The 21,799-nt window shown below is 35.2% G+C and overlaps 2 protein-coding genes across 3 annotated transcripts; one reads left to right on the top strand and one right to left on the bottom strand.

Moving 5' to 3' along the window:
* Positions 1-2,870: 2,870 nt before the first annotated feature.
* Positions 2,871-6,891, bottom strand: LOC106668271 (tubulin alpha chain-like). The gene is made up of 4 exons (XM_014396874.1): positions 6,793-6,891; positions 4,217-4,430; positions 3,850-4,148; positions 2,871-3,785 (listed from the first exon to the last, which is right to left on the bottom strand). Exons 1-4 carry the CDS (start codon positions 6,793-6,795, stop codon positions 3,000-3,002), a joined length of 1,302 nt encoding a protein of 433 aa, XP_014252360.1. The 5' UTR covers positions 6,796-6,891; the 3' UTR covers positions 2,871-2,999.
* A 41-nt stretch (positions 6,892-6,932) lies between these two features.
* On the top strand, positions 6,933-9,716 carry LOC106668217. 2 transcript variants are annotated; one of them, XM_024224626.1, is made up of 6 exons: positions 6,958-7,060; positions 7,113-7,126; positions 7,198-7,433; positions 7,496-7,767; positions 9,405-9,446; positions 9,559-9,716. In XM_024224626.1, the coding sequence occupies exons 3-6, from the start codon at positions 7,242-7,244 to the stop codon at positions 9,662-9,664; spliced, it is 612 nt and encodes a 203-aa protein (XP_024080394.1). In that variant the 5' UTR covers positions 6,958-7,060; positions 7,113-7,126; positions 7,198-7,241; the 3' UTR covers positions 9,665-9,716. The 2 variants fall into 2 exon arrangements, with proteins under 2 accessions (XP_024080395.1, XP_024080394.1); XM_024224627.1 differs by lacking the exon at positions 9,405-9,446 and having other exon boundaries at positions 6,933-7,433.
* Positions 9,717-21,799: the final 12,083 nt, after the last annotated feature.

Raw genomic sequence — 21,799 nt, 5'->3', positions numbered from 1 at the left:
GAGGATTCTGTATTGGTTTTGTTAAACCAAGTAAAGATTCGGGGCCTAGCTGCTGTGCCTGGGGAGCTCAAACTTCTTCTTTCTAGTGTCCTCATCATCATCATCTTTGTCTTGTGTGTTCTTAGCGTCCACGTGTGGAATATTTGTTTGTTGTACTTCTGAGTTTTTAAAATTCTCTTCAGCATCCCAAATCGACATTTGTGCAAGGAACGTTAGACTGCCATAATGAGAGTCCCGAAGTCCCTGGACTACTACTTCAAATTGTAAGTCCGGAGAACATCTCTAATTTTATTTTTTTAAACAAACCATCCGACGTTTTGGCGAGAGGAATTCGGATTTTCGCGAATATACAATAAAATATTTACCTTCTCCGGAAATACGCTGCCGATTTTTTGGTGATGGAACAGCAACTGATCCGTATATCCTCATATTGCGAACAACACGAATATACGTTTTATGATTTACTCTAGGGCAATCAGGAAATTTCTGGGAGTACAACTCGACTGCACAACGCTCAATATCAATAAAGCAATCAAAATTTATTTACTACCTTTCAATTAATTAAGGTTTTTAGTTGAGATAAAAAAGTCAGTGTCACGAGCGGGATTCGAACCCACGATCTTCGGGCTAGATACGCCGCTGCTCTACCCCTTGAGCTATCGTGACTTCGATCCACTCGGACTCGAGGTCCCATCTCAACCACACCTTTTGACTTTTCCCTCCTTGATCAAGCGGACCACGAAAATTAGTGAATTTATTTACTACCAGGAATCAAGCTTTGCTCCCATAATACGAATTTGGCTCCCATAATACAATGACAGAATGTAAACAATAAAAGCAAATAATGTTTACTTCAGTGAAGTTGTTTGCAAATTATTGGAATTAACAATGAATCAAATGAAATGCTTTTTTTCAAAAGTTTTGCAACAACTGCCATTTTTTGACCAATTTAAAATCCGATGGCACAATTGTTTTCAGCGTCAAGGTGTATAAGGTCGTTTTTGAAATTTTGAAGTTGAACTGAGCCTAAGGTCTCCCCCTCAAAAAAAGGCCTACAATACTTCAAGAAAAAACTAATATCATAGGGTAGTAATGCAGTAATAAGTAAGATAGTTGACCCACACCACGAACTTCTTGTAGTAAAAAGAACAAAGCACTAGTAAAGCACTCCACGCTTTGGGACGAAGGATGGATCCGCAGGGTTGAGGCATAGGAAATTAAGGCGAAGAGGAAGCGGATCAATTTGCAAATCAATCATTGCCTTTTTGTAGGAATATTACCCGATCATTTATCGAGTTAAAGCGGAAGACATAACCCTTGAAATTGGGAAAAGGAGAAAATGGCCGCCTTGTATAATTTTTCTCCAAAAGTAGATAAAATTTTGAAATTAGACTAGAAAATGTTAAATACTTTTTTTATATGTCATTGGTTCAAGAAAAATTCAGCCGGGTCATTTAATAAGGACACCCTGTATGTCATGGCTGATGCTGAGTTGTCCATAGCTTTGGGTGTGTCTATTGGTCAGGAGTTTTTCCTTTTTTTCTTCTTGCTTCTGTGCTCCAGAACTGTGCCTTTGATCTTATATATTTTGTTTTAAATTGACTAATAATAATTTCTTTGTTACCTATAATTTTGGCACTTTACACATTAGAATACTTCTACACATTAGAATCCTATGGTTAATTATCGGAGTTTTCATGGTTTTTCTTTGAGACCGATGTGCACAATTTAGCTGAATGATTTCATAATACTTTTTTGTGATAACTCCCTCCGAGAAAATTGAAGAGATTTTCTACAGTTCTGACATCTTCTTCCTATATCAAAGTGACAAATTTTCATGATCATGCAATCAAACTTAACTCAGTTCAAACGTTTTTCAGAGGGTAAAAGCTAAATTCAAGGTACTGTAGGTCTTCCTAATATAGCGGCCATTTGTCGTTTTATTTTCGTGTGATTATACTTCCTGTTATCACCGGATAAGATAAGGCATAAATGTAATTTAAGCTTGCGGCGTCATATCTTGTATATAACTGATTAATATTGCAACATATGTTTTCATAACGGACAATCTTAAGCATTTTTGCAAAACAAGTTTTGATATTTCAGAAGCAAGTATATGGATATATTAAGAAAATTTATTGTTTAACAAAAAGAAAAGAAACTAGATTTTAATAGAAATTGGACAAATAATTTTTGACGTTTACTCGCCACAGACTTTTTCCCAAGTAAGACCCCCGGTATACAGTTTCTATGTTGGCTTTGGTCAAGCCCAAAATGAAAGATTTCTGATTGCTATATGGATTATAACCGAAAAGAAGAATATACTATCAACAACAAATTATCTCGTCTAGAAAAAAAAAATCGGGGGGTTCAGAGGAAAGTTGGACCGATTGCTTACGGTAAAAATTGAACATGCTGACCAGAAATGTTCTTTTTTACTTTTTGCCTGGAATTCGAGCATTAAACGTTGGTTGAAACAACTACACAAGTCTCTCGACAAAAATAGTGAGAGTGATATCCACCACCAACGTCACATTCTAATGAGTAGCTGGTTTTTGATGCTGCTCAATTTTGAACGTGCGAAAAAAGTGAATAACAGGACTACATTTTAGGTACAATCTTACAATATTATTTTAGATAAAATCTTACATAAAAAGATTAATTAATTGAAAGAAGTAATTTGGTCAATCAGACCTCTAAATATAATGGACTTGTTCAAAATCTCAAAGCGTTTTTCAACTGCACAGCCTGATAGATGTCGTTTTTTAGGTTAATTAGGCAGCCTATGGACAGCCTACCCTTACTGCCGTGAATCAACATAATTATGTAAAATATATAAGAAAAAATTAATATATAAAAATATTTATTGATTTGAGTTGGACCGAGCAGGGGACTGGGACTGTCATTTTCATACCTTAGGATGAGCAACTCAATATTGAACCAACCAAGGCCCTGTTAATTTTTTTGAGTTTTTCTTTCCTATTTTATACTTTTAATTCCTACACGAGAAGCTCTTCATAATCTTTGACGAGAGTTTTTATATTTTCCCCGGCTTCAAAAAATTCGCTTTGTTCCATCCCTTCGCCTAAATACCAGTGGTAAAACGCCCCTTTTGCTGTCATAGCGTCGTATTTCCTCACAAGCGATTGCCATGAATCCTTGATGGATGTGTTATTACAGAGCATACAAACCGACCTTTTCACCCTGCAAGACTCATCTCCGTCGAGCGACGCCGGTGCCTGAGAATTGATGCTGACTTTGAACCCAGTCGGGCACCACTCGACGAAATTTATGTTCTTTCGGGATTTTATTGACGCTAACGATTCGTTTATGTCTTTCGGTGTCACATCCCCTCTATACATCAAACAGCACGATATGTATTTTCCCCATTCGTTGTCACAGTTCGTCAGCCTATACGACGAATCGAAACATTTTCCGGTAAGCTCGGGGATAGTCGAAGGCTCTTTTTCCGTCACCGTGTTTCCGATCACCGGGGCTAAGCTGACTATAGGAAAATGCAGCCTTGGGAATGGAACAAGATTAGTTTGAAAGTCTAAAAAGTCAGCCATGAGGTCGCCCTCAAAACGCATCCCTGTAGTCATCGCGCTAACAGCCTGGGCGAGAACTCCATTTATGTTTTTATAATTTGGCTGATCGATTTCCAATTTATCAGTGCAAATCTTATACATAGACTCATTATCAGTGAGGACAACGCATTTAGAAGTTTCCATCGTGCAATGTGTACTCAAAATTGTGTTATACGGTTCGACAACAGCTGTTGACATCTAAAATTAAAAATCAACTTTCCAATAAAAAGGGCTTTTTTTAAATTTTTTTGTAATAACTTACTGTCGGTGAAGGATATATGGCAATTTCGAGAAGGCCGTGTTTTGGGTAATCGGTTACAATTTCCTCTAAAAGGCTAGCTACAAATCCGGATCCAGTGCCACCACCGAGTGAATGATAAATCATAAATCCTTGGCACTGCTCACAACCAGCAATTTTGTCCCTAATTGCTTCCATTGTCTTTTGAACCGATTGCCTTCCTACTGTGTAATAACCTCTGGCATAATTATTTGCCGCATCCTCGTCACCTTCAATAAACGAGTTGCTATAGAGATTCTTGTACTTTCCAGTTTTGAGCTCGTCTGAAATAATAAAAATAATAATTTTCAATCAATTTTTTTTTCTCTTTATAAGTTTGGATAAAACTTACCGATCACAGTGGGTTCAAGGTCGGCAAAAATAGTCCGGGGAGTGAATTTTCCATTTGGGAGGCTTCTGAAGAATGAACCGAGCCCCATGGAATGTTCCTTTTCTTTTTCGAGTTCACCGTTCGGTTCTATGCCGTGCTCAGCGCAATAGAGTTCCCAAAGAGCTCCTCCTATTTGCACTCCAGCCTGTCCGATATGAAGTGAAATAACTTCCCTCTGCAAACAAAATTTAAAATTATATTTGTCTTGAACCTCCCTTCAACCAGTGATGTCAAAGAACTCATACTGCTTTTTGATTTTATTAACTCTTCCAATTAGAACCAACCGAAATTATACAGGATGATTTCAGCAGGTGATAGGACCTGAGAAGATTGTAAGCTACGAACAGCTTACAAACTAGCAAAAGCAGCATCCTTCCACCCTTTGAACCAGAACCACAGTTACAATGAATGATTTCAGCAGGTGGAAGGGCCTGAGGAGATTGTAGGCAACAAACAGCTTACAGACTAGCAAAAGCAGCAACCCTCATACCCTTTGAACCAGAACCACAGTTGCACTTGATGATTTCAGCAGGAGTTGGTACCCGAGGAGATTGTAGGGAACGGACAGGTTACAAACTAGCAAAGCAGCAGCCTAATCATCTTTGTACCAGAACCACAATTACAAGAAAAAGAAGAAAAATAACTTTATTCTGGGATTGGTGTCCCCTAAGAATAATTTACATGAAATAAATAAAGGAAGTTCCTTCTATGAAGTTAAAAGTAAAAAAAAAAGATATAAATCTTGGCACAATGTATACCAATAAGGCAGGACAGAAGAAAAAATTACGAGAATATTAAACAAAAATAACAAATGTTAACGTGAGGTCTCTGCTTGGAGGGAGAGGAGGTGATTATACAGGTGGGATTTAAAGGAGGAAAAGGAGGCAGCGTGACGAATAGAAAGGGGAAGGGAGTTCCAGAGTTTAGGGGCTCGGATCAGAAAGGATCTTTCGAAGGTATGGGTTGTATGTTGCGGAAGGATAAGGTCGATTGGGGATGAGCGGGCCTTACGAGTGTAATGTGAGGAGTTGAATTGGAGGGATTGGATGATGTAAGGAGGATGACGCGTGTGGATGGACTGCAAAAGAAAGCAACCTAAGAAATACTATGCACGGAAGGATCGGATCGGACAATGAGTGATTACAGCAGGTAGTAGGACCTGAGGCGATTGTAAGCAATGAACAGCTTACAAACTAGCAAAAGCAGCATCCTTCATACCCATTGAACCAGAACCACAGTTACAATGAATGATTTCAGCAGGTGGTAGGACCTGAGGAGATTGTAAGCAACGAACAGCTTACTAACTAGCAAAAGCAGCATCCTTCATAACCTTTGAACCAGAACCACAGTTACAATGGATGATTTCAGCAGGTGTTAGTACCCGAGGAGATTGTAGTTAATGAACAGCTTACAAACTAAAACATGCTAAAACTGTAACTGAACGGACGGGGTGAAAGCAAAAAAATAACCATTTGATGCATAATTAACCAAGTACAAAATAATCAAAAATGCTCAAGATCCTAATCAGCAAAAAATAAATAAATAAAAAGGGAAATAATTGCCCCAGCTCAATTACCAACTCATAAAATGGGAAACTGAGACAGAAAGTTCTATGTCAAGAAAAAGCATAAACATCATAACATGTCCTGTGACTGATAACATTAGCTAACCTGCGTAAGTAAACAGTAGCCCCTTCAGAAAGATGAAACTAATACTTAAAGAAATAAGTGAAGGACCCCAGAAAGTGCTCAACTATCTTACCACACCTTCCAGGGTATGGATATAATTCCACAATACATCTTTTAGGTCGCAGCAAAATAAGGGGAGGCTATAGTCGCAAGTAACCCTGGGGGGGGGGGAGAAAAATAAGATAGGCAGACAAAAATAAATGTATGTATCGGTGTAGTCCACATAGACATTTTGTACACATTTTATTTTATTTTTCCTTCTTTTGTTTCTACACTTGGATAGTTTTAATTAGTTTGGCTTGTTAGAAAGTATCAACACTTTCACTGCACATAAAGGCTCTATTGACACTTGTGCAGATATTTGTAACACATTAATTAAAAAATAATTACTAGCTTTTAAATGACTTACATCATAGCTTAACTATTCATCTAGTCACTCTTGGTGACCAAACTGTATATAAATAAATAAAAAATACTCTTTAAACTATTTATTACCAATGATACCTTAATGCTTCACTATTTGTTTTATTTTATGTCCAAAATATTTTTTATCATTGTTTAGAATAATTTCAGTCACTAAATGTCATAGATATTATTAACAATGACTATGTATAACAACCAGGCTAGTTTTTTCTAATTTTGTATCTTAAGGGAAGACTTTTACATTATTATTTAAATGTTATGTTTGAGAAGAAATTTTTCATTGATTATCTCTGATCATCCTGGCCTGTCTTTTCCCATTGGTTTTGTCCTGCAGACCCCGAGTACTACATACTCAAACAGGTCGAAAGTCTTCAGTAAGAGATAACATGTATCACAATAGGTCAATGATTTTTTTCAACGACTTACCATTTTTCTTGTTATAATTATATCCGGTACACGTAAAAATTTAGAAAAAAAAATTCCAAATAAATAAAGATTGGAAAATTTAGAAGGAACTCTCAAAAAGTAGCAGATGATTTAGAAAAAGGGAAATAAAAAAAAAGTAAAACACATGGCCAAGATTTTAAATTTTATTAGTCCATTTCACATTTATGCTGTTCAGACCTTAAAAAAACAACAGAAAAATTTTTTGGTCAAGTTTATCAAAACAGTATGATAGTACCCAACATTAAAAGTAAGCCAGTATAAAAGAAAACATCAACATCATAACATGAGCATTTTTTAAGAGATCTAGGTCTTGGTATGTCAGATAAAAACAAACTGAATTGAAGAGGTTAATTGCAGCTCTGAGACTAAAAGGAACATTACTAGGTACTGAACTTCTCATGCAGTGTAAGCAATGGAGAAATTAAGATATGGGTTCGTTACCTTCAAAGAGTACTGCGGCAGTTATGATGTCCCTCTCCTCGCTACACTGCTACCGAAGAGTGCACAAGGGATGCCGTTATGCAAAGGCTGCCTACAGGCTGTACTTCTTGACCGGGATCAGCACCATTGTGAGGGACACAATTTTTAGTCCATCAGAATATTTTGTGACATTGACCGATGTAGGTTGCTGAAAGTTGTGTCTTGTGATCGCCTTATTCGCAATGTTTTCGTGTTTTTGCAGGTTTTGTTTGCTTGGTGTTATGTGTTGGGGCTACCACTATTAGCGGCTGATGTGTGCAGGTGTTCAGGTGCTTTACCGGACTTGGCAGCGGTGCACTTGATAATACCAGTTGCAAGCCTTACTATGTTCCATGTCAACCCTGAGCACGTAGACCCGTATCTCCTCGCTGTATCCCACTCTTGTAGCATACTTGCCATATTAGTTTGTGGAGTGGTTAGTGGGCATTCTGCCTCATTTGCTTTCAGTCTGAGCTACTATTTTGCAATGTTCAGGTTTGTACAATATGCTCATTATGTTTATAGAAAATAACATATTTTTTCTCTGTCATGCTTATATATGAAAATGAGAACCTCATTCAATTAAGACTACTTAATGTTTCTTTTTGTAACAGAGTTTTCTTTTGTCTGTCTTATTATAAAAAAAATCATACTTTTGATATCTTTTAATAAATAAAACATACAAAACGAAGGTAGTAGAGGTTTGAAATTATCACAGGTTCAACATAAATAATGTTGTATTGGGGGCGTTAGTGGCTGCAACGGTTAAGGCGTTGGTACAGCATCGCGGTAAAGGACCACAATTTGAACCCAATGTACTTACAAATGGCTTCTTTTTTCTCAAAAAACATTGGATTGATATAACCTCTGCTGTTGCAACCTCCCCCTGCCACAAAAAAATAGAAAATAGTGTATTTGGTCATTTCTAAACCTAAGTCTTCCTAACTGCGATTAGTTTGTGAGAATTGTTTCACAATTTTGAATGATGAAGTCTTATCTTCATCTTCAAGACCAGGTTTATTGGAAATGACCAAACTGCTAACCTGTACAAGAACTCTCAAATAAACAATGCTATCACATAGCGTACGCATTCATTATGTTTAATTTTTTCAATAATTTTCTAATAAATTAATTCAACTGCACTTGTTAACAAAATCTGTAAACAACGAACATTACAGAGCACTTTCACGATTTCTTGACAGACGTTCTAACCTACCTCTCTTAAACAAAAGACTACTTTATATCACCCTAGTGAAGCCAATATGAACTTATGGACTGGAAGTGTGGGGTTCAGCATTCCAATATCCTACGCATCCAAAGAGCCCAATCCATCATCCTCAGAAAAATCCTTAATGCTCCCTTTTATGTGTCCAACGACACTACCCATAAAGACCTAAATATTCCTTTTGTCCAAGATGTAATCCACTCCCGTTACCAAAAATTTTTCACAAACCTCCCAACCACTATAAATCCTCAAATTCAAATCCTCTCATCCCGACGAATTCCTTCCAACCCTCTTCGCCGACTAAAAAGACGAAGGCCATGGGATCTTCTATCCAGTGACAATTTAATGAAGAATAGTTAGGAGTACTACCAGTGGGTAGTTTCTCCACTCTTGTTTTCTTGATGATTTATTCATACATTATTACTAGATACAAAAATGCAGGTAGTTGTAATATACAATAAAAAAAAAAAGAATAAAGTTGTTTTTGTTAAATCAAGACATGGTATTTGTGGTCCTTTACTTTGTTTATTCAAATTTTTCATTTCTCTGGAGGGCCAATTATAATTCTAAGCTCTTTACGAAACATCAAGGACCTCAACTTTCATCTTATCTAATAAATCATGTTAAAATTCACGTAATATGAAAAGGAAGTATGTTCGCTATAATGTTAGCAAACATATTTATTTATATTAAACTTTTATGTTTAAAACCGAACATACCGCCCAATTTTGTTTAATATTTATAAACTTGTGCAATAATATTTAAATATTTTTCTTGGCGATTTATAAGAGTAAAGGGCTGGATGTTCTAATTGGCCTTCCATTTTCTAAAAAAAAAAAAAAAAATCATCCTGAGACAAAACAGCTTGATTATATACATTTGTATAATGTTGTTTTATTTTGTCTAGTGACACACTGCGACAAGGCCTTGGATTAATACAGTTTAACATGTGCGTAGATACTTCCTTTTTCCATATTGCATAGGGGTTTCCCATTACAGCTCCTTCGATGATTTATCTTTTCTTTTTTTTTTAATTTTATTATTATTATTTTTTTTATTAGGCTTGACCCAATGTTTGACAAGGGGAGGATGGTGGATTTTATGGAGCACTGGCAGTTCATCATTGCCATATCAAATCTGTTCTCCGCTTATTTACTACCAAGGTGAAAGTCAGCACACCAATTACTGTGATTGAAAAAATACATTTAGATAAATCGGCCATGCATTTGTAATTTTACTGATTATTATTATTTAAAAAAGTATTGAGTCTTGTATTTGAAAATAATTCTGTTTAATCAAAATTCAGCCATTTTGAAATGTATATAATAATTTTTTAATAAATAAAAGTGTAATATTATTGTTTTTAACAACAAAAATATCACTGTAGTTAAATAAAAATGTAAAAAAAGTCACAATAATGTGCAATTGTCATAAGATAAAACCACTTTCAAAGAATTAAAAAAAAAAAAAAAAAAAAAAAAAAAAAAAAAAAAAAAAAAAAAAAAAAAAAAAAGAGAGAGAGAGCAGTAATGCCAAAAAAACTGTCGCAATAATATGCAACTGTCATAGGATAAAACTACTCTCAAAAATAAAAATAAAAAACATACAGAGTGAGTCAGTAATGCCAAAAAACTCACAATAATATAACAATACACACACAATAATAAAAAAAATAATAATAATAAAAAAACACCAGTGAGTCAATAATGCCAAAAAAACTGTCACAATAATATGCAATTGTCATAAGATAAAACCACTTTCAAAGAATTAAAAACAAAACAGAGTGAGCTGCCAAAAAACTGTCACAATAATGTGTCTGTCATGTCAGTAAAAATCTGTCAAAAAAAAAAAAAATAAACAGTGTTAGTAATGCCAAAAAACGGCCACAATAATATGCAATTGTCCTAGGATAAAACCACTCAAAAAAAAAAAATATATATATACAGTGGGTCAGTAATGCCAAAAAAACTGTCACAATAATATGCAATTGTCATAAGATAAAACCACTTTCAAAGAATTAAAAACAAAACAGAATGAGCTGCCAAAAAACTGTCACAATAATGTGTCTGTCATGTCAGTCAAAATCTGTCACAAAAAAAAAAAAAAACGCCAAAAAAAAAGTGAGTCAGTAATGCCAAAAAAGACAATAGTATGCAATTATCACAGGAAAAACCACTAAAAAAAAAAAAAAAATTCAGTGAGTTAGTAATGCAAAAAAACTCACAATAATATGCAATTGTCATAAGATAAAACCACTTTCAAAGAATTAAAAACAAAACAGAGTGAGCAGTAATGACAAAAAACTGTGACAATAATATGCAATTGTCCTAGAATAAAACCACTTTCAAAGAATTTAAAAAAAAAAAAAAGTGAGCAGTAATGCTTTCAACAATATCTCTTTCAAAAAGTTAAAAAAAATTTTAAAAACCCAGTGAGTCGATAAATGTTGACAGATTTTGATCGTACAAGATTTTTCACGATAGAAAGACGCCAGACGTTTCAGCTTTTATCCTGTTTATCCAAAATTCTTGGATATTGAAAAACATTGGAAATTCACGTAACTCAGGATAGCAGTAGATCCAAGATTGGACATTGCAAATCCTTAATTACATTCCGGAATAAAGTTCCACTTCAGAACACAAAACGATTCAGTAGGAACAGTGGATGGAATACTGTAATCAAAATCACACAAAAACCACTAAATAGGCGATTGTGTCTGATGACTTGATAGGAGAAACAGAAAAGTTTCCATAATGTATGGAAGTTAGAAAAAAAATTATGTAAAATAAAAAATAGGAGACCATTAATTCAAGATAATACAAGACAGAAAAGTGAAGAAAGCTTTTGGCTCTAAGCCTGTTTCAAATAGAATATGGAAGTATAAAGAAAAGAAAAAAGAAACAGAAAGAAAAGGGACAGATTTATAGATTAAAAAACTGTTGGAAGTCAGAAAAAATTAGACAAAATAAAGTATAACAGGAGAACATTAATTCAAGAGGTATAATACAGAAATGTGGGGAAAGCTTTTTGCTCCTAGCCTGATTAAAAAAGGATATAGAAATAGAGAGCTAAAGCCCGCATATGTGCCTGCATGGAGAGGAAGGTTGCTTGATATGTCCCACCTAATTGAAGGGTGCTTGGCTCCATACCGAGAATATGAAGGTATGCCTCTCGATTTGAGAATTGTGCTTGAACATGGCAGCGGATATTTGGATCTCCTGTTTCAATTCTTGGAGGAAACAGGATTGTTCTATTGTATGTAGTTATAATAGTTGTGTATAATTTATGTTGGGAGTGAATCTATTTATTAGCGTGAATGTGTGATGTGAGAGGGTCGATGGAGGAATATTGAGTAATGAATGGTATGTAAATAGGAGTGAATGTCCCTTTCTCGCCATAGGCATTGAATTTCCTGGGCCTTTTGCTGTCAAGGAGAATAATTGCCATAAGGCTCCCCTAGCTTTGCACCTAGAAATGGTCTCCCAACTTACCTCAACTACACTCTTGGCAGCTTTAGACCTTTTTACTTCTCGCTGAGGACTACCTGCAGAAGTTTAATCTGACTGTGGGAGAAAGTTTTTAAGTGAAAGGAAGTTTAATCCCCTGAGCGCTCTACATTTTGGTGGTGTATGGGAAGACGTGATCAAATCTGCGAAGAAAATCTTATTAAGTCTTATTGAAGAACCCTCACCTTTGCAGAACGCTCAATTTTATTTGCGGGAATAGAAGAACAGTAGACCTTTATGTGCCAACCTCCCAACTGAAAATGACTCAGATTTCTTAAGTCCAGGTCATTTTTTTGTTGGCGCTCCCCTTTTTGCTCCTCCAGAAAGGAATCATCTGAAAATACCTTTTCCCCTGACTCGCTGGCAATTATCAAGCTGGAATTTCAGGCGTTTTGGAATCGTTGGTCTGTATCAAAATGACTTGATTGAGAGGAGGAGTGGTAGGGGATGTCCCGTTCATTACAGCAGGGCGATGTAGCATTCATGCAAAATGTGAATTCGACTCCACTTTCTTAGCCTATACGGATAGGGATAGGGATAAAAGTGGCAGCCACAAGGCCTACTGCACCTCGACCTGAATAGATCTATTGTGCTCCCCTGTTATTTATAACTCACTGGCCGGCTTCAGGTTATTAATCAGCCTCCACAGCTTTGTCAGCGGCTTCTTAGTGTAGGATCTTGCTTGTCGTTTTTCTTGTCCTAGTTGCAAAACCTGCACCTGCAAAGACCTTCAGAGAATTGTAGAATGTGTTCTGCGGTCTCCTCCTCTTCCTGGTAGTATCTGCACAGTGTCTCTTCTGTCTCTACTCCTGTCCGGTGCATATGCCTTCTTAAGTGGCGTGCCCTGTCAGGAGTCCATCCAGAATCCTGGTTCAGTTGTGGTTGCCTTTCTTTCTTTTGTAAGTTTTGCGGATGGTCCTTTTATGAATCTCTTTGCGTGCCTCATAACTGTGGTATTACTCCACCAGGTTGTGGACTCATGACAGGCTGATAAGCCACAGTAGGGTCCATGTGTTCATTTTGTGCCAACCAGAGAGTCCACGTTGGCCCACGTTTTGGCCTTTATGCCTCGAACGTCCAGGGACCCATGCCAGGGTCAATCATTTCTGTCACTGACCTCCATCAAGGCCTCCATGCAGTTCCAAACACTCTTTGCCTTTTCCTCACTTGAGTGCTGCCTGGCTGTCAGAGAAAATGACTATCTTCCGGGAATGTATTCCTAGCCTTTAAGGTTATCAACCATTTAAGGTGGGCGGTATGTTTATGCGAAAGAGGATTAACTCTCCCCCTTGTAAGTTTTCTCAGTAAGGCTATGCACCTTGCATATCTTTTCAACTCCTTTCGCGACGTTGAACCAGACACATTTCTCTCCATTCAAACCGGCTGGACCGCCCAGTTCCAAACGAGGACCCAAGGGTTTCAGACAGAGAGACCTCTTCGTGCCAATCTTCAGGCCTGAGTGAGCGGCGGAGCGACGTTGGAAGACTTCTCTCAAAAGGAGACAAGGTAAGATTTTATTCTCTTGGTTCCTCACATTCGCATTTACGGCAAAATCACCAGGCCGTAACGGTATTTAAGGGGTGCTGTTTTGGTGCTGAATTGTCCTAGCTGTTGACAGCGCCCGGAGCCTAACCTCGGTGGCTGGACGGATGACTCTGCCCCCGGACTGCCAATACCAGGGGTGATTTTCGAGTCTGCCGACGATTTACTGTAAATAGCAAAGTCTGGAATTGGAGTACGAGAAGCGAGTAAGCTCAACATGGCACAGGTTTTTATGACGCATATGCAGCCAAATACAAAAAATCTTAATTATGGAAAATAAAGAAATAAATACTAGTGTTGGTTTTTGTCTTTGGGAGTGTAAAATGTACCTGATGAAGGCGGTAGATTCCCCGAAACTTCGACGAAGTTTTTCTTCGTCTACGACTGTTTTCTGTCAAGTATGACTTTTTTCTGATTTTTAATATAAATAAAAATTAAGAACAGAAATAATTAACTGATGTTGTTGTAATATGTTGGACGCTCTTAGTTGGAATTGGAATCAACATGGAAAGTTCCAGAGGGGAGAATTTAAGGGAAGTTCTCTTCCAACTCGTATTTTGTTGTAAGAACGATCGGTCGGATCCGAACGGTGGAAAAAGCCGAAAGTCTGACGGGATCCTCACAGGACAAAAACAACAAATAATCTCTAGATCGAGATCTGTCGGAGAAGAGGACCTTCGGAAGAACGGAATTAAGAATTTAAACAGGGTTGGAGGGGGTCTGGCCCGAAGAGGGCCCTTCCAATGGCGTTCAGTCGGTTTTTGTCGGTTGAAGTGCTGTGATAAAGTTCAGCGAGGATCAAGTCCGCTGAAGTCTTCAGGGCTGAGTGCACTTTGAACAGTTCGAGATGGACAAGGAGTCGCCTCCCAGTCCGATGGATCTCGATCCAAGTCTTAAATCTTTCCTAGAGCAGCAAGCATCCCTCTTTCCCCTTATCAATGGTGAGGCTGATTTTTTTTCATCGCATTTTATTAACAATTAAGAAAAGGCCAGAAAATATAAAAACTTTTTTTTTAATGGTTATTAGAATTTTGGTAGATATTTACATAAATATTATACAAAAATGCGAATCCCTTACGCCACCCTGGTGGCTTAACCCATAAAATATTTTGTTTTAAAATAAAGTTATATTTTTTTAAAGTGGATATGAAAGATAAAGCTTAAAATTCCTAAATGCTCAATTATCATGTTTTTTCAATATTAATATTTTTATTGCTAATCTCTTCTTTTTCTTGATTTTTTTTGTTTTAATTTTTAGTTCGTTTCGGAAAAAGAAAACACTGGAAAACTCGTGAAATCCAGCTCAATTATCAATAGTTTTTCAATATTAATTTTTGATATCGCTTAATGTCTTCTTTTTCCCTTTTTAATTCGTTTCGGAAAAAATTGTACTGGGTTTCATGAGCTTTCTTGTGTTTTCCTCCGAAACGATCTAAGAAATTAAAAAGAAGACAGCAAGCGATATCAAAAATTAATAATTATTCAGAAATCGTGAGATGCGGTCTGGTGTGATGTAGGTTTCAGAAAAACATTTTCTTTATCGTGCCAACGTTTCGCTCTTTATTGAGATCATCTTCATGGCTCAAAGTGTTTGTCTTCTGAGTAGTTGTGCCAATGAGAGTGCCCTCTCAACACGACACGCAAGAATGGCACAATTACACAGAAGACAAACACTGAGCCCTGAAGATGATCTCAATAAAGATCGAAACGTTGGCACGATTTCTGAATAATTATCGATTAACAGTCACTAATCACCACATACATCAAAAATTAATATTGAAAAACAATTGATAATTGAGCTAGATTTCACAAGTTTTTTTGTGTTTTTGTTCGAAAAAAACTAAGAAATGAAAAAGAAGACACCAAGCGATATCAAAAATTAATGTTGAGAACACTATTGATAATTAAGCTGGTTTTCACGAGTTTTCCTGTGTTTTTTTCCCAAACGAACTAAAACGTGAAAAAGAAGACAGCAAGCGATATCAAAAATTAATATTGAAAAGCTATTGATAATTGAGCTGGATTTCATGAGTTTTTTGTGCTTTTGTCCGAAATGAACTAAGAAATGAAAAAGAAGACAACATCGATAGGAAATATTAAAAGTGCAAAACTATTGATAATTGAACTGTGTTTCACGAGCTTTCTTGTGTTTTTTCTCCGAAAAGAACTAAGAAATGGAAAAGAAGGCAGCAAGCGATATCATAAATTAATATTGAAAAACTATTGATAAATGAACTGGATTTTATGCGTTTTCCTGTGTTTTTTTCCAAAACGAACTTAGAAATGAAAAAGAAGGCAGCAAGGGATATCAAAAATTAATATTTATTCAGAAATCGTGAGATGCGGTCTGGTGTGATGTAGGTTTCAGAAAAACATTTTCTTTATCGTGCCAACGTTTCGCTCTTTATTGAGATCATCTTCAGGGCTCAAAGTGCCCTCTCAACACGACACGTAAGAATGGCACAATTACACAGAAGACAAACACTTTGAGACCTGAAGATGATCTCAATAAAGATCGAAACGTTGGCACGATAAAGAAAATGTTTTTCTGAAACCAACATCACACCCGACCGCATCTCAGATTTCTGAATAATTATCGATTTAACGGGCACTAATCACCACATACACCAAAAATCAATATTGAAAAACAATTGATAATTGAATTGGATTTCACAAGTTTTTTTGTGTTTTTGTTCGAAACGAAATAAGAAATGAAAAAGAAGACACCAAGCGACAAATTAATGTTGAGAACACTATTGATAATTGAGCTGGTTTTCACGAATTTTCCTGTGTTTTTTCCGAAACGAACTAAAACGTGAAAAAGAAGAGAACAGCGATAGGAAATATTAAAAGTGAAAAAACTATTGATAATTGAACTGTGTTTCACGAGCTTTCTTACGTTTTTTCCCCCGAAAAGAACTAAGAAATGAAAAAGAAGACAGCAAGCGATGTCAAAAATTAATGTTGAGAACACTATTGATAATTGAGCAGGATTTCACGAGTTTTTTGTGTTTTTGTCCGAAACGAACTAAAAAATAAAAAAGAAGACAGGAAGCGATATGAAAAATTAATATTGAAAAATCATCGATAATTGAGCTGGATTTCACGATATTTCATGTGGTTTTTTCCGAAACGAACTAAGAATTAAAAAAGAAGACAGCAAGCGATAGTAAACATTAATAATTCATTTAATTTATGAAATGATGGCATTGGTAATTATCTTTGATTTAACTAGATTTCCTCTTTATTTTACTAAACGATCTAAAAAAATACAAAAAAAAAGGGGAATGAAAACACAAACCAAATACAGCAATAAGCAAACAATGCAATTGGAAACATATGATTATGCTCTTCGATTTCCAAACAAACAAAAATGAATAAGAAGACGAAAAAGAAGGCCGTAATGATAGAAAATAAAAATTGTAAAAATGATTGATTCTAAAGGTTGAATTCACAATATTTACCTTTTTTTCACATTCACAACCCACGAAAAAGAAGAAAAAATATGAAGACAGCATTAATACCAAATAATAATATTAAAAGCATTATTAAGCTGGAGTTCAGGAGCTGTTGCGTGTTGTTTAAATTTAAAAAAAAAACTAAGAAAAGTGAGAAAAGAAAAAATATAAGATAAGCAATAGCAAATAATAATATTTAAAACAAATTGATAATTGAGCTGGAATTTACAAGATTACGTGTGTTGTTTTTCAAAACGAGCTAAGAAATAAAAAAGAAAAGAAATACAAATAATAACTTTGCCAACGATTATCCTCGATTTAACAAAATTTTCTATGTTGTTTTACAAAACGAACTAAAAAATGCGAAAAAATGGAATACAGCAGCAGTACAAAGCAATAAAATTGAACAAATGTGATAAATAATTAAGCTCATAATTTTGCAAAATGAACTAAAAAAGAATAAGAAGAGGAAAAAGAAGACCGTAGTGATAGTAAATAAAAATTGAAAAAAAGTATAGATAATTAAGCGTAACTTCACGATATTTACCTTTTTTCAGAACCAACGAAAAAGAAGAAAAAATATGAAAGCAGCATTAGTAACAAATAATAATATTGAAAGCATTACTAAGCTAGAGTCGACGAGCTGTTGCATGTTGTTTAAAAAAAAAAAAAAAAAAAAAAAAAAAAAAAAAAAAAAAAAAAAAAAAAAAAAAAAAAAAAAAAAAAAAAAAAAAAAAAAGTGAGAAAAGAAAAAGAATGGAAAAAAAAAGTGAGAAAAGAAAAAGAATGGAAAACATATAAGATCAGCAATAGCAAATAATAATATTTTAAAAAAATTGACAATCTCCAACTCGATTGCTTGATTTACAAGATTTCTTGTGCTGTTTTTCAAAACAAGCTAAGAAATAAAAAGGAAGAGAAACACAGAAAACAGCAGCAGTACTAAACAATAATATTGTAAAAATATTAATAGACTTGCTGGATTTCACGACTTTCCATGTATTTCAAAACTAAGAAAAGATGATCAAGAAGAAAACATGGAGGACAGTAGCGATAACAAATAATAATTTTGCCAACAATTATCCTCGATTTAACGAGATTTTTTCTATATTGTTTTACAAAACAAACTAAACAATTTGAAATGAAAGAAAATCGAATTATAGCAACAGTACCAAACAATAAGATTGAACAAATATGATAAATAGTTACAATACTAAAAATTTGAATTAGCGTGGATCCAGGCGCAAAAATGACAGTCAAATCGGGAAGCGTTTCAATTTTTTTAGTGTTATTATTTTGTGTATTTAAAATATGTATTATATATGACAAAACGAAACTATATAGATCGAAAATTGGCAGCAGGTCCCCCACAATAAAACATAATTATAATATCTCAATTATTACTCAAGTAAGCTCTTAAAATAGTGAAAAAATTAATATATTTTAGTACATACTCCATATTTTTAATGTTGGAAAATGGTTCCAAACTTGTTAGTATTAACATCGTATGAGAAATAGCGCCGAACAGAACTTGCTCAAAATCCTATTTACGAAGCCGAACAATGTTTTCGTGTGCAGGCTCAGTGACGTTTTCTGACTACTTATGTAATTTAAACCATAAAAGCCCGAACTACTGACACGGGTTAACGAACACTACAATTGAATGCTTATTGCCATGCACGCTAATGAGCAAAGTAAAAAAAAAAAAAAACTGATCTGTAGGACAGATCGGAGATACGAGTCGTCTAAGTAATCCTTATTAAACTTAAAGTCGTAGGTGTAAAAAGTCCTGAAAGTTTTTAATGATTGTATATAGATTCACGTACTATGGTACTCAGGAGGTTCAGTTTTATGACCTGGGATTATTGACTTTTGTGCAAAAATAACAAACTTCATTAATTTTTTTTATAAGGATGAAATGGTTTGTTATCTAAATTAGATTTGATTGATAATTGAAAAAAAAAATTGTTACGGTTTGCTTGTTGATTGCCTACAGGATGGTGAAGCTGAAGTTTGGTCTTCTCTGGTTTTCTTAGTTTGTACAAATTTGTGTTGGTCTTTGTGTTATTTTGGGCAAAATCAGAAAAGGCAGACATGTCGATAAAAGTCGAAGTATAAATTAAAGTCTTGTTGTTGTAAGACTTGAATTCCCGTTGGTTTTTGAGTGATTTGAATTACATTATATAATAAATAATAAATCTAAACTTTTGTTTACTTTGGCCGAGTTCTGAATAGTGATGAACCAGAAGTTTGGACGTTTTGTGCTAACACCACTGATAACTTCCGAAATGTTTCTAAAGAAAAAGCCAAAACTAAAAAGTTGAATCATTGAATAATTCTAGTTGTTGGACTTTTCTAAAGAGAATGTCCACTTGGTTTTTATAGAGAAAAAAAAATTTATCACTTTCATCCTTTTGATCTTACCTGTGACAAAACGTAGACGTGATAAGAAATAATCAATCTACCTTGCTTTTGTGCGGTTTTAAATCCTACAGGATTTTGGGATTTGGGAGATTGGAATAATATCATATTGGATTGATAGATCGCTTTTTTTGTTTATTTAATTAATCGTAAATTGTGACCGACACGTCTTGAGGTTTGAAAAGTGATCAACCAGTAGGTTGGACGTTTCGTGGTGACACCACTGCAAAATTTCGAAATGTTTCTAACACAGCGAGCGATAAGCGGACCAGATTGATAAGAAAAGACCCAACTACATTATCCGAAGTTCTGCCAATTTCTAACCGCACCTCCTAGGCGCCAGGCAGAAACAAATCAGCGAGGACAGGCGGATCAAAACGATAAAAGAAAAATGCGAAACTAAAAAGTTGAATCGTTGAATAATTCTAGTTGTAGGACTTTTAAGAATCCACTTGGTACTTATAGACAAAAAATTATCTAGCTACCTAAAATAGCTAACGACATTATCTGAAGTTATGCCGATTTCCAACCTGAACTCCTATGCGCCAGGCAGATACAAATCAGCGAGGACGGGCGGACCAAAATGATAAAGGATCATTGAATAAGTTGCAGGACTTTACTAAAGAATGTCCACTTGGTTCTTATAGAGAAAATAATTATCTAGCGCTTTCATCTTTTTGATCTTGTCAGAAAAGGTAGACGTGATAAGAAATGATCAATCTACCTTGTTTTTGTGTGGTTTTAATTACTACATGATTCTGGGATCTGGGAGATTGGAATAATATCATATTGGATGAATAGATCGTTTTTCATGTTTATTTAATTATTCGTAAATTGTGAACGAGATATCTTGAGGTTTGAAGAGTGATGAACCAGGCTGGACGTTCGTGCTAGCACCACTGATAAATTCCGAAATGTTTCTAACATAGCGAGGATAAGCGGACCAGGTTGATAAGAGACCCAACTACATTATCCGAAGTTCTGCCAATTTCTAACCGCACCTCCTAGGCGCCAGGCAGAAACAAATCAGCGAGGACAGGCGGATCAAAACGATAAAAGAAAAATGCGAAACTAAAAAGTTGAATCGTTGAATAATTCTAGTTGTAGGACTTTTCTAAAGAATGCCCACTTGATTTTTATAGAAAAAAAATTATTTAGCACTTTCATTTTTTTGATCTTACCTGTGAGAAAAGGTAGACGTGATAAGAAATGATCAATCTACCTTGTTTTTGTGCGGTTTTAAATCCCACAGGATTTTGGGATCTGGGAGATTGGAATTATATCATTTTGGATTAATAGACAGTTATTTTGATATATTTCATTAATCATAAATTGTGGTCGAGATGTCTTGAGGTTTGAAGAGTGATGAATCAGTAGGCTGGATGTTTCGTGCTAGCACCACTGAAAAATTCCGAAATGTTTCTACACAGCGAGGACGGGCGGACCAAAATGATAAAGGAAGAAGACAAAACTAAACAATTGAATCATTGAATAAGTTGCAGGACTTTTTTAAAGAATGTCAACTTGGTTCTTTAGAGAAAAAAATTATCTATCATTTTTATGTTTTTGATCTTACCTGTAAAAAAAGGTCGATATGATAAGAAACGATCAATCTACCTTGTTTTTGTGCGGTTTCAACTCTCACATGATTCTCGTATCTGGGGATTGGAATAATGTTATAGTGGATTAATCAAAACTTATTTTTACATATTTAATTAATCGTAAATTGTGACCGAGATGTCTTGAGATCTGAAGAGTCATCAACCAGTAGGTTGGCCATTTCGTGCTAACACCACTGAAAACTTCCGAAATGTTTCTAACACAGCGAGGATAAGCGGGCCAGGTTGATAAGAAAAGATCCAACTACATCAACTATCTGAACTTCTGCCAATTTCTAACCGCAACTCCTACGCGACAGGTAGAAACAAATCAGAGGGCAGGCTGATCAAGACAACAAACGAAATAGGCGAAACTAAAAAGTTGAATCATTGAACAATTCTAGTTGTAGGACTTTTAAAAATCCACTTGGTTCTTATAGACAAAAAAATTATCTAGCTAACTAAAATGGTTAATACTAAACTACATTATCTGAAGTTATGCCGAATTCCAACTGCAAATCCTACGCCCCAGGTAGAATTAAATCAGCGAGGACGGGCAGACCAAGATGATAGAAAAAGACAAAACTAAACAATTAAATCATTGAATAAGTTGCAGGACATTTCTAAACATGTACATTTGGTTCTTGTAGAGAAAAAAAATTGTCTATCGCTTTCACCTTTATATACCTGTGAGACAAGATGATAAGAAATGATCAAACTTTAGATTAAGCCCTTGCTTATAAAAGATTTTAATTTCCTCAAGTTTCTGGGAGATTG

The sequence above is a fragment of the Cimex lectularius genome, unplaced genomic scaffold, assembly GCF_000648675.2.
Source record: "Cimex lectularius strain Harlan isolate CLEC.00 unplaced genomic scaffold, Clec_2.1 scaffold71, whole genome shotgun sequence".
NCBI lineage: Eukaryota > Metazoa > Arthropoda > Insecta > Hemiptera > Cimicidae > Cimex > Cimex lectularius.
The sequence above is the reverse complement of the archived record's forward strand: the minus strand, read 5'-3'. Positions and strand labels throughout refer to the sequence as shown.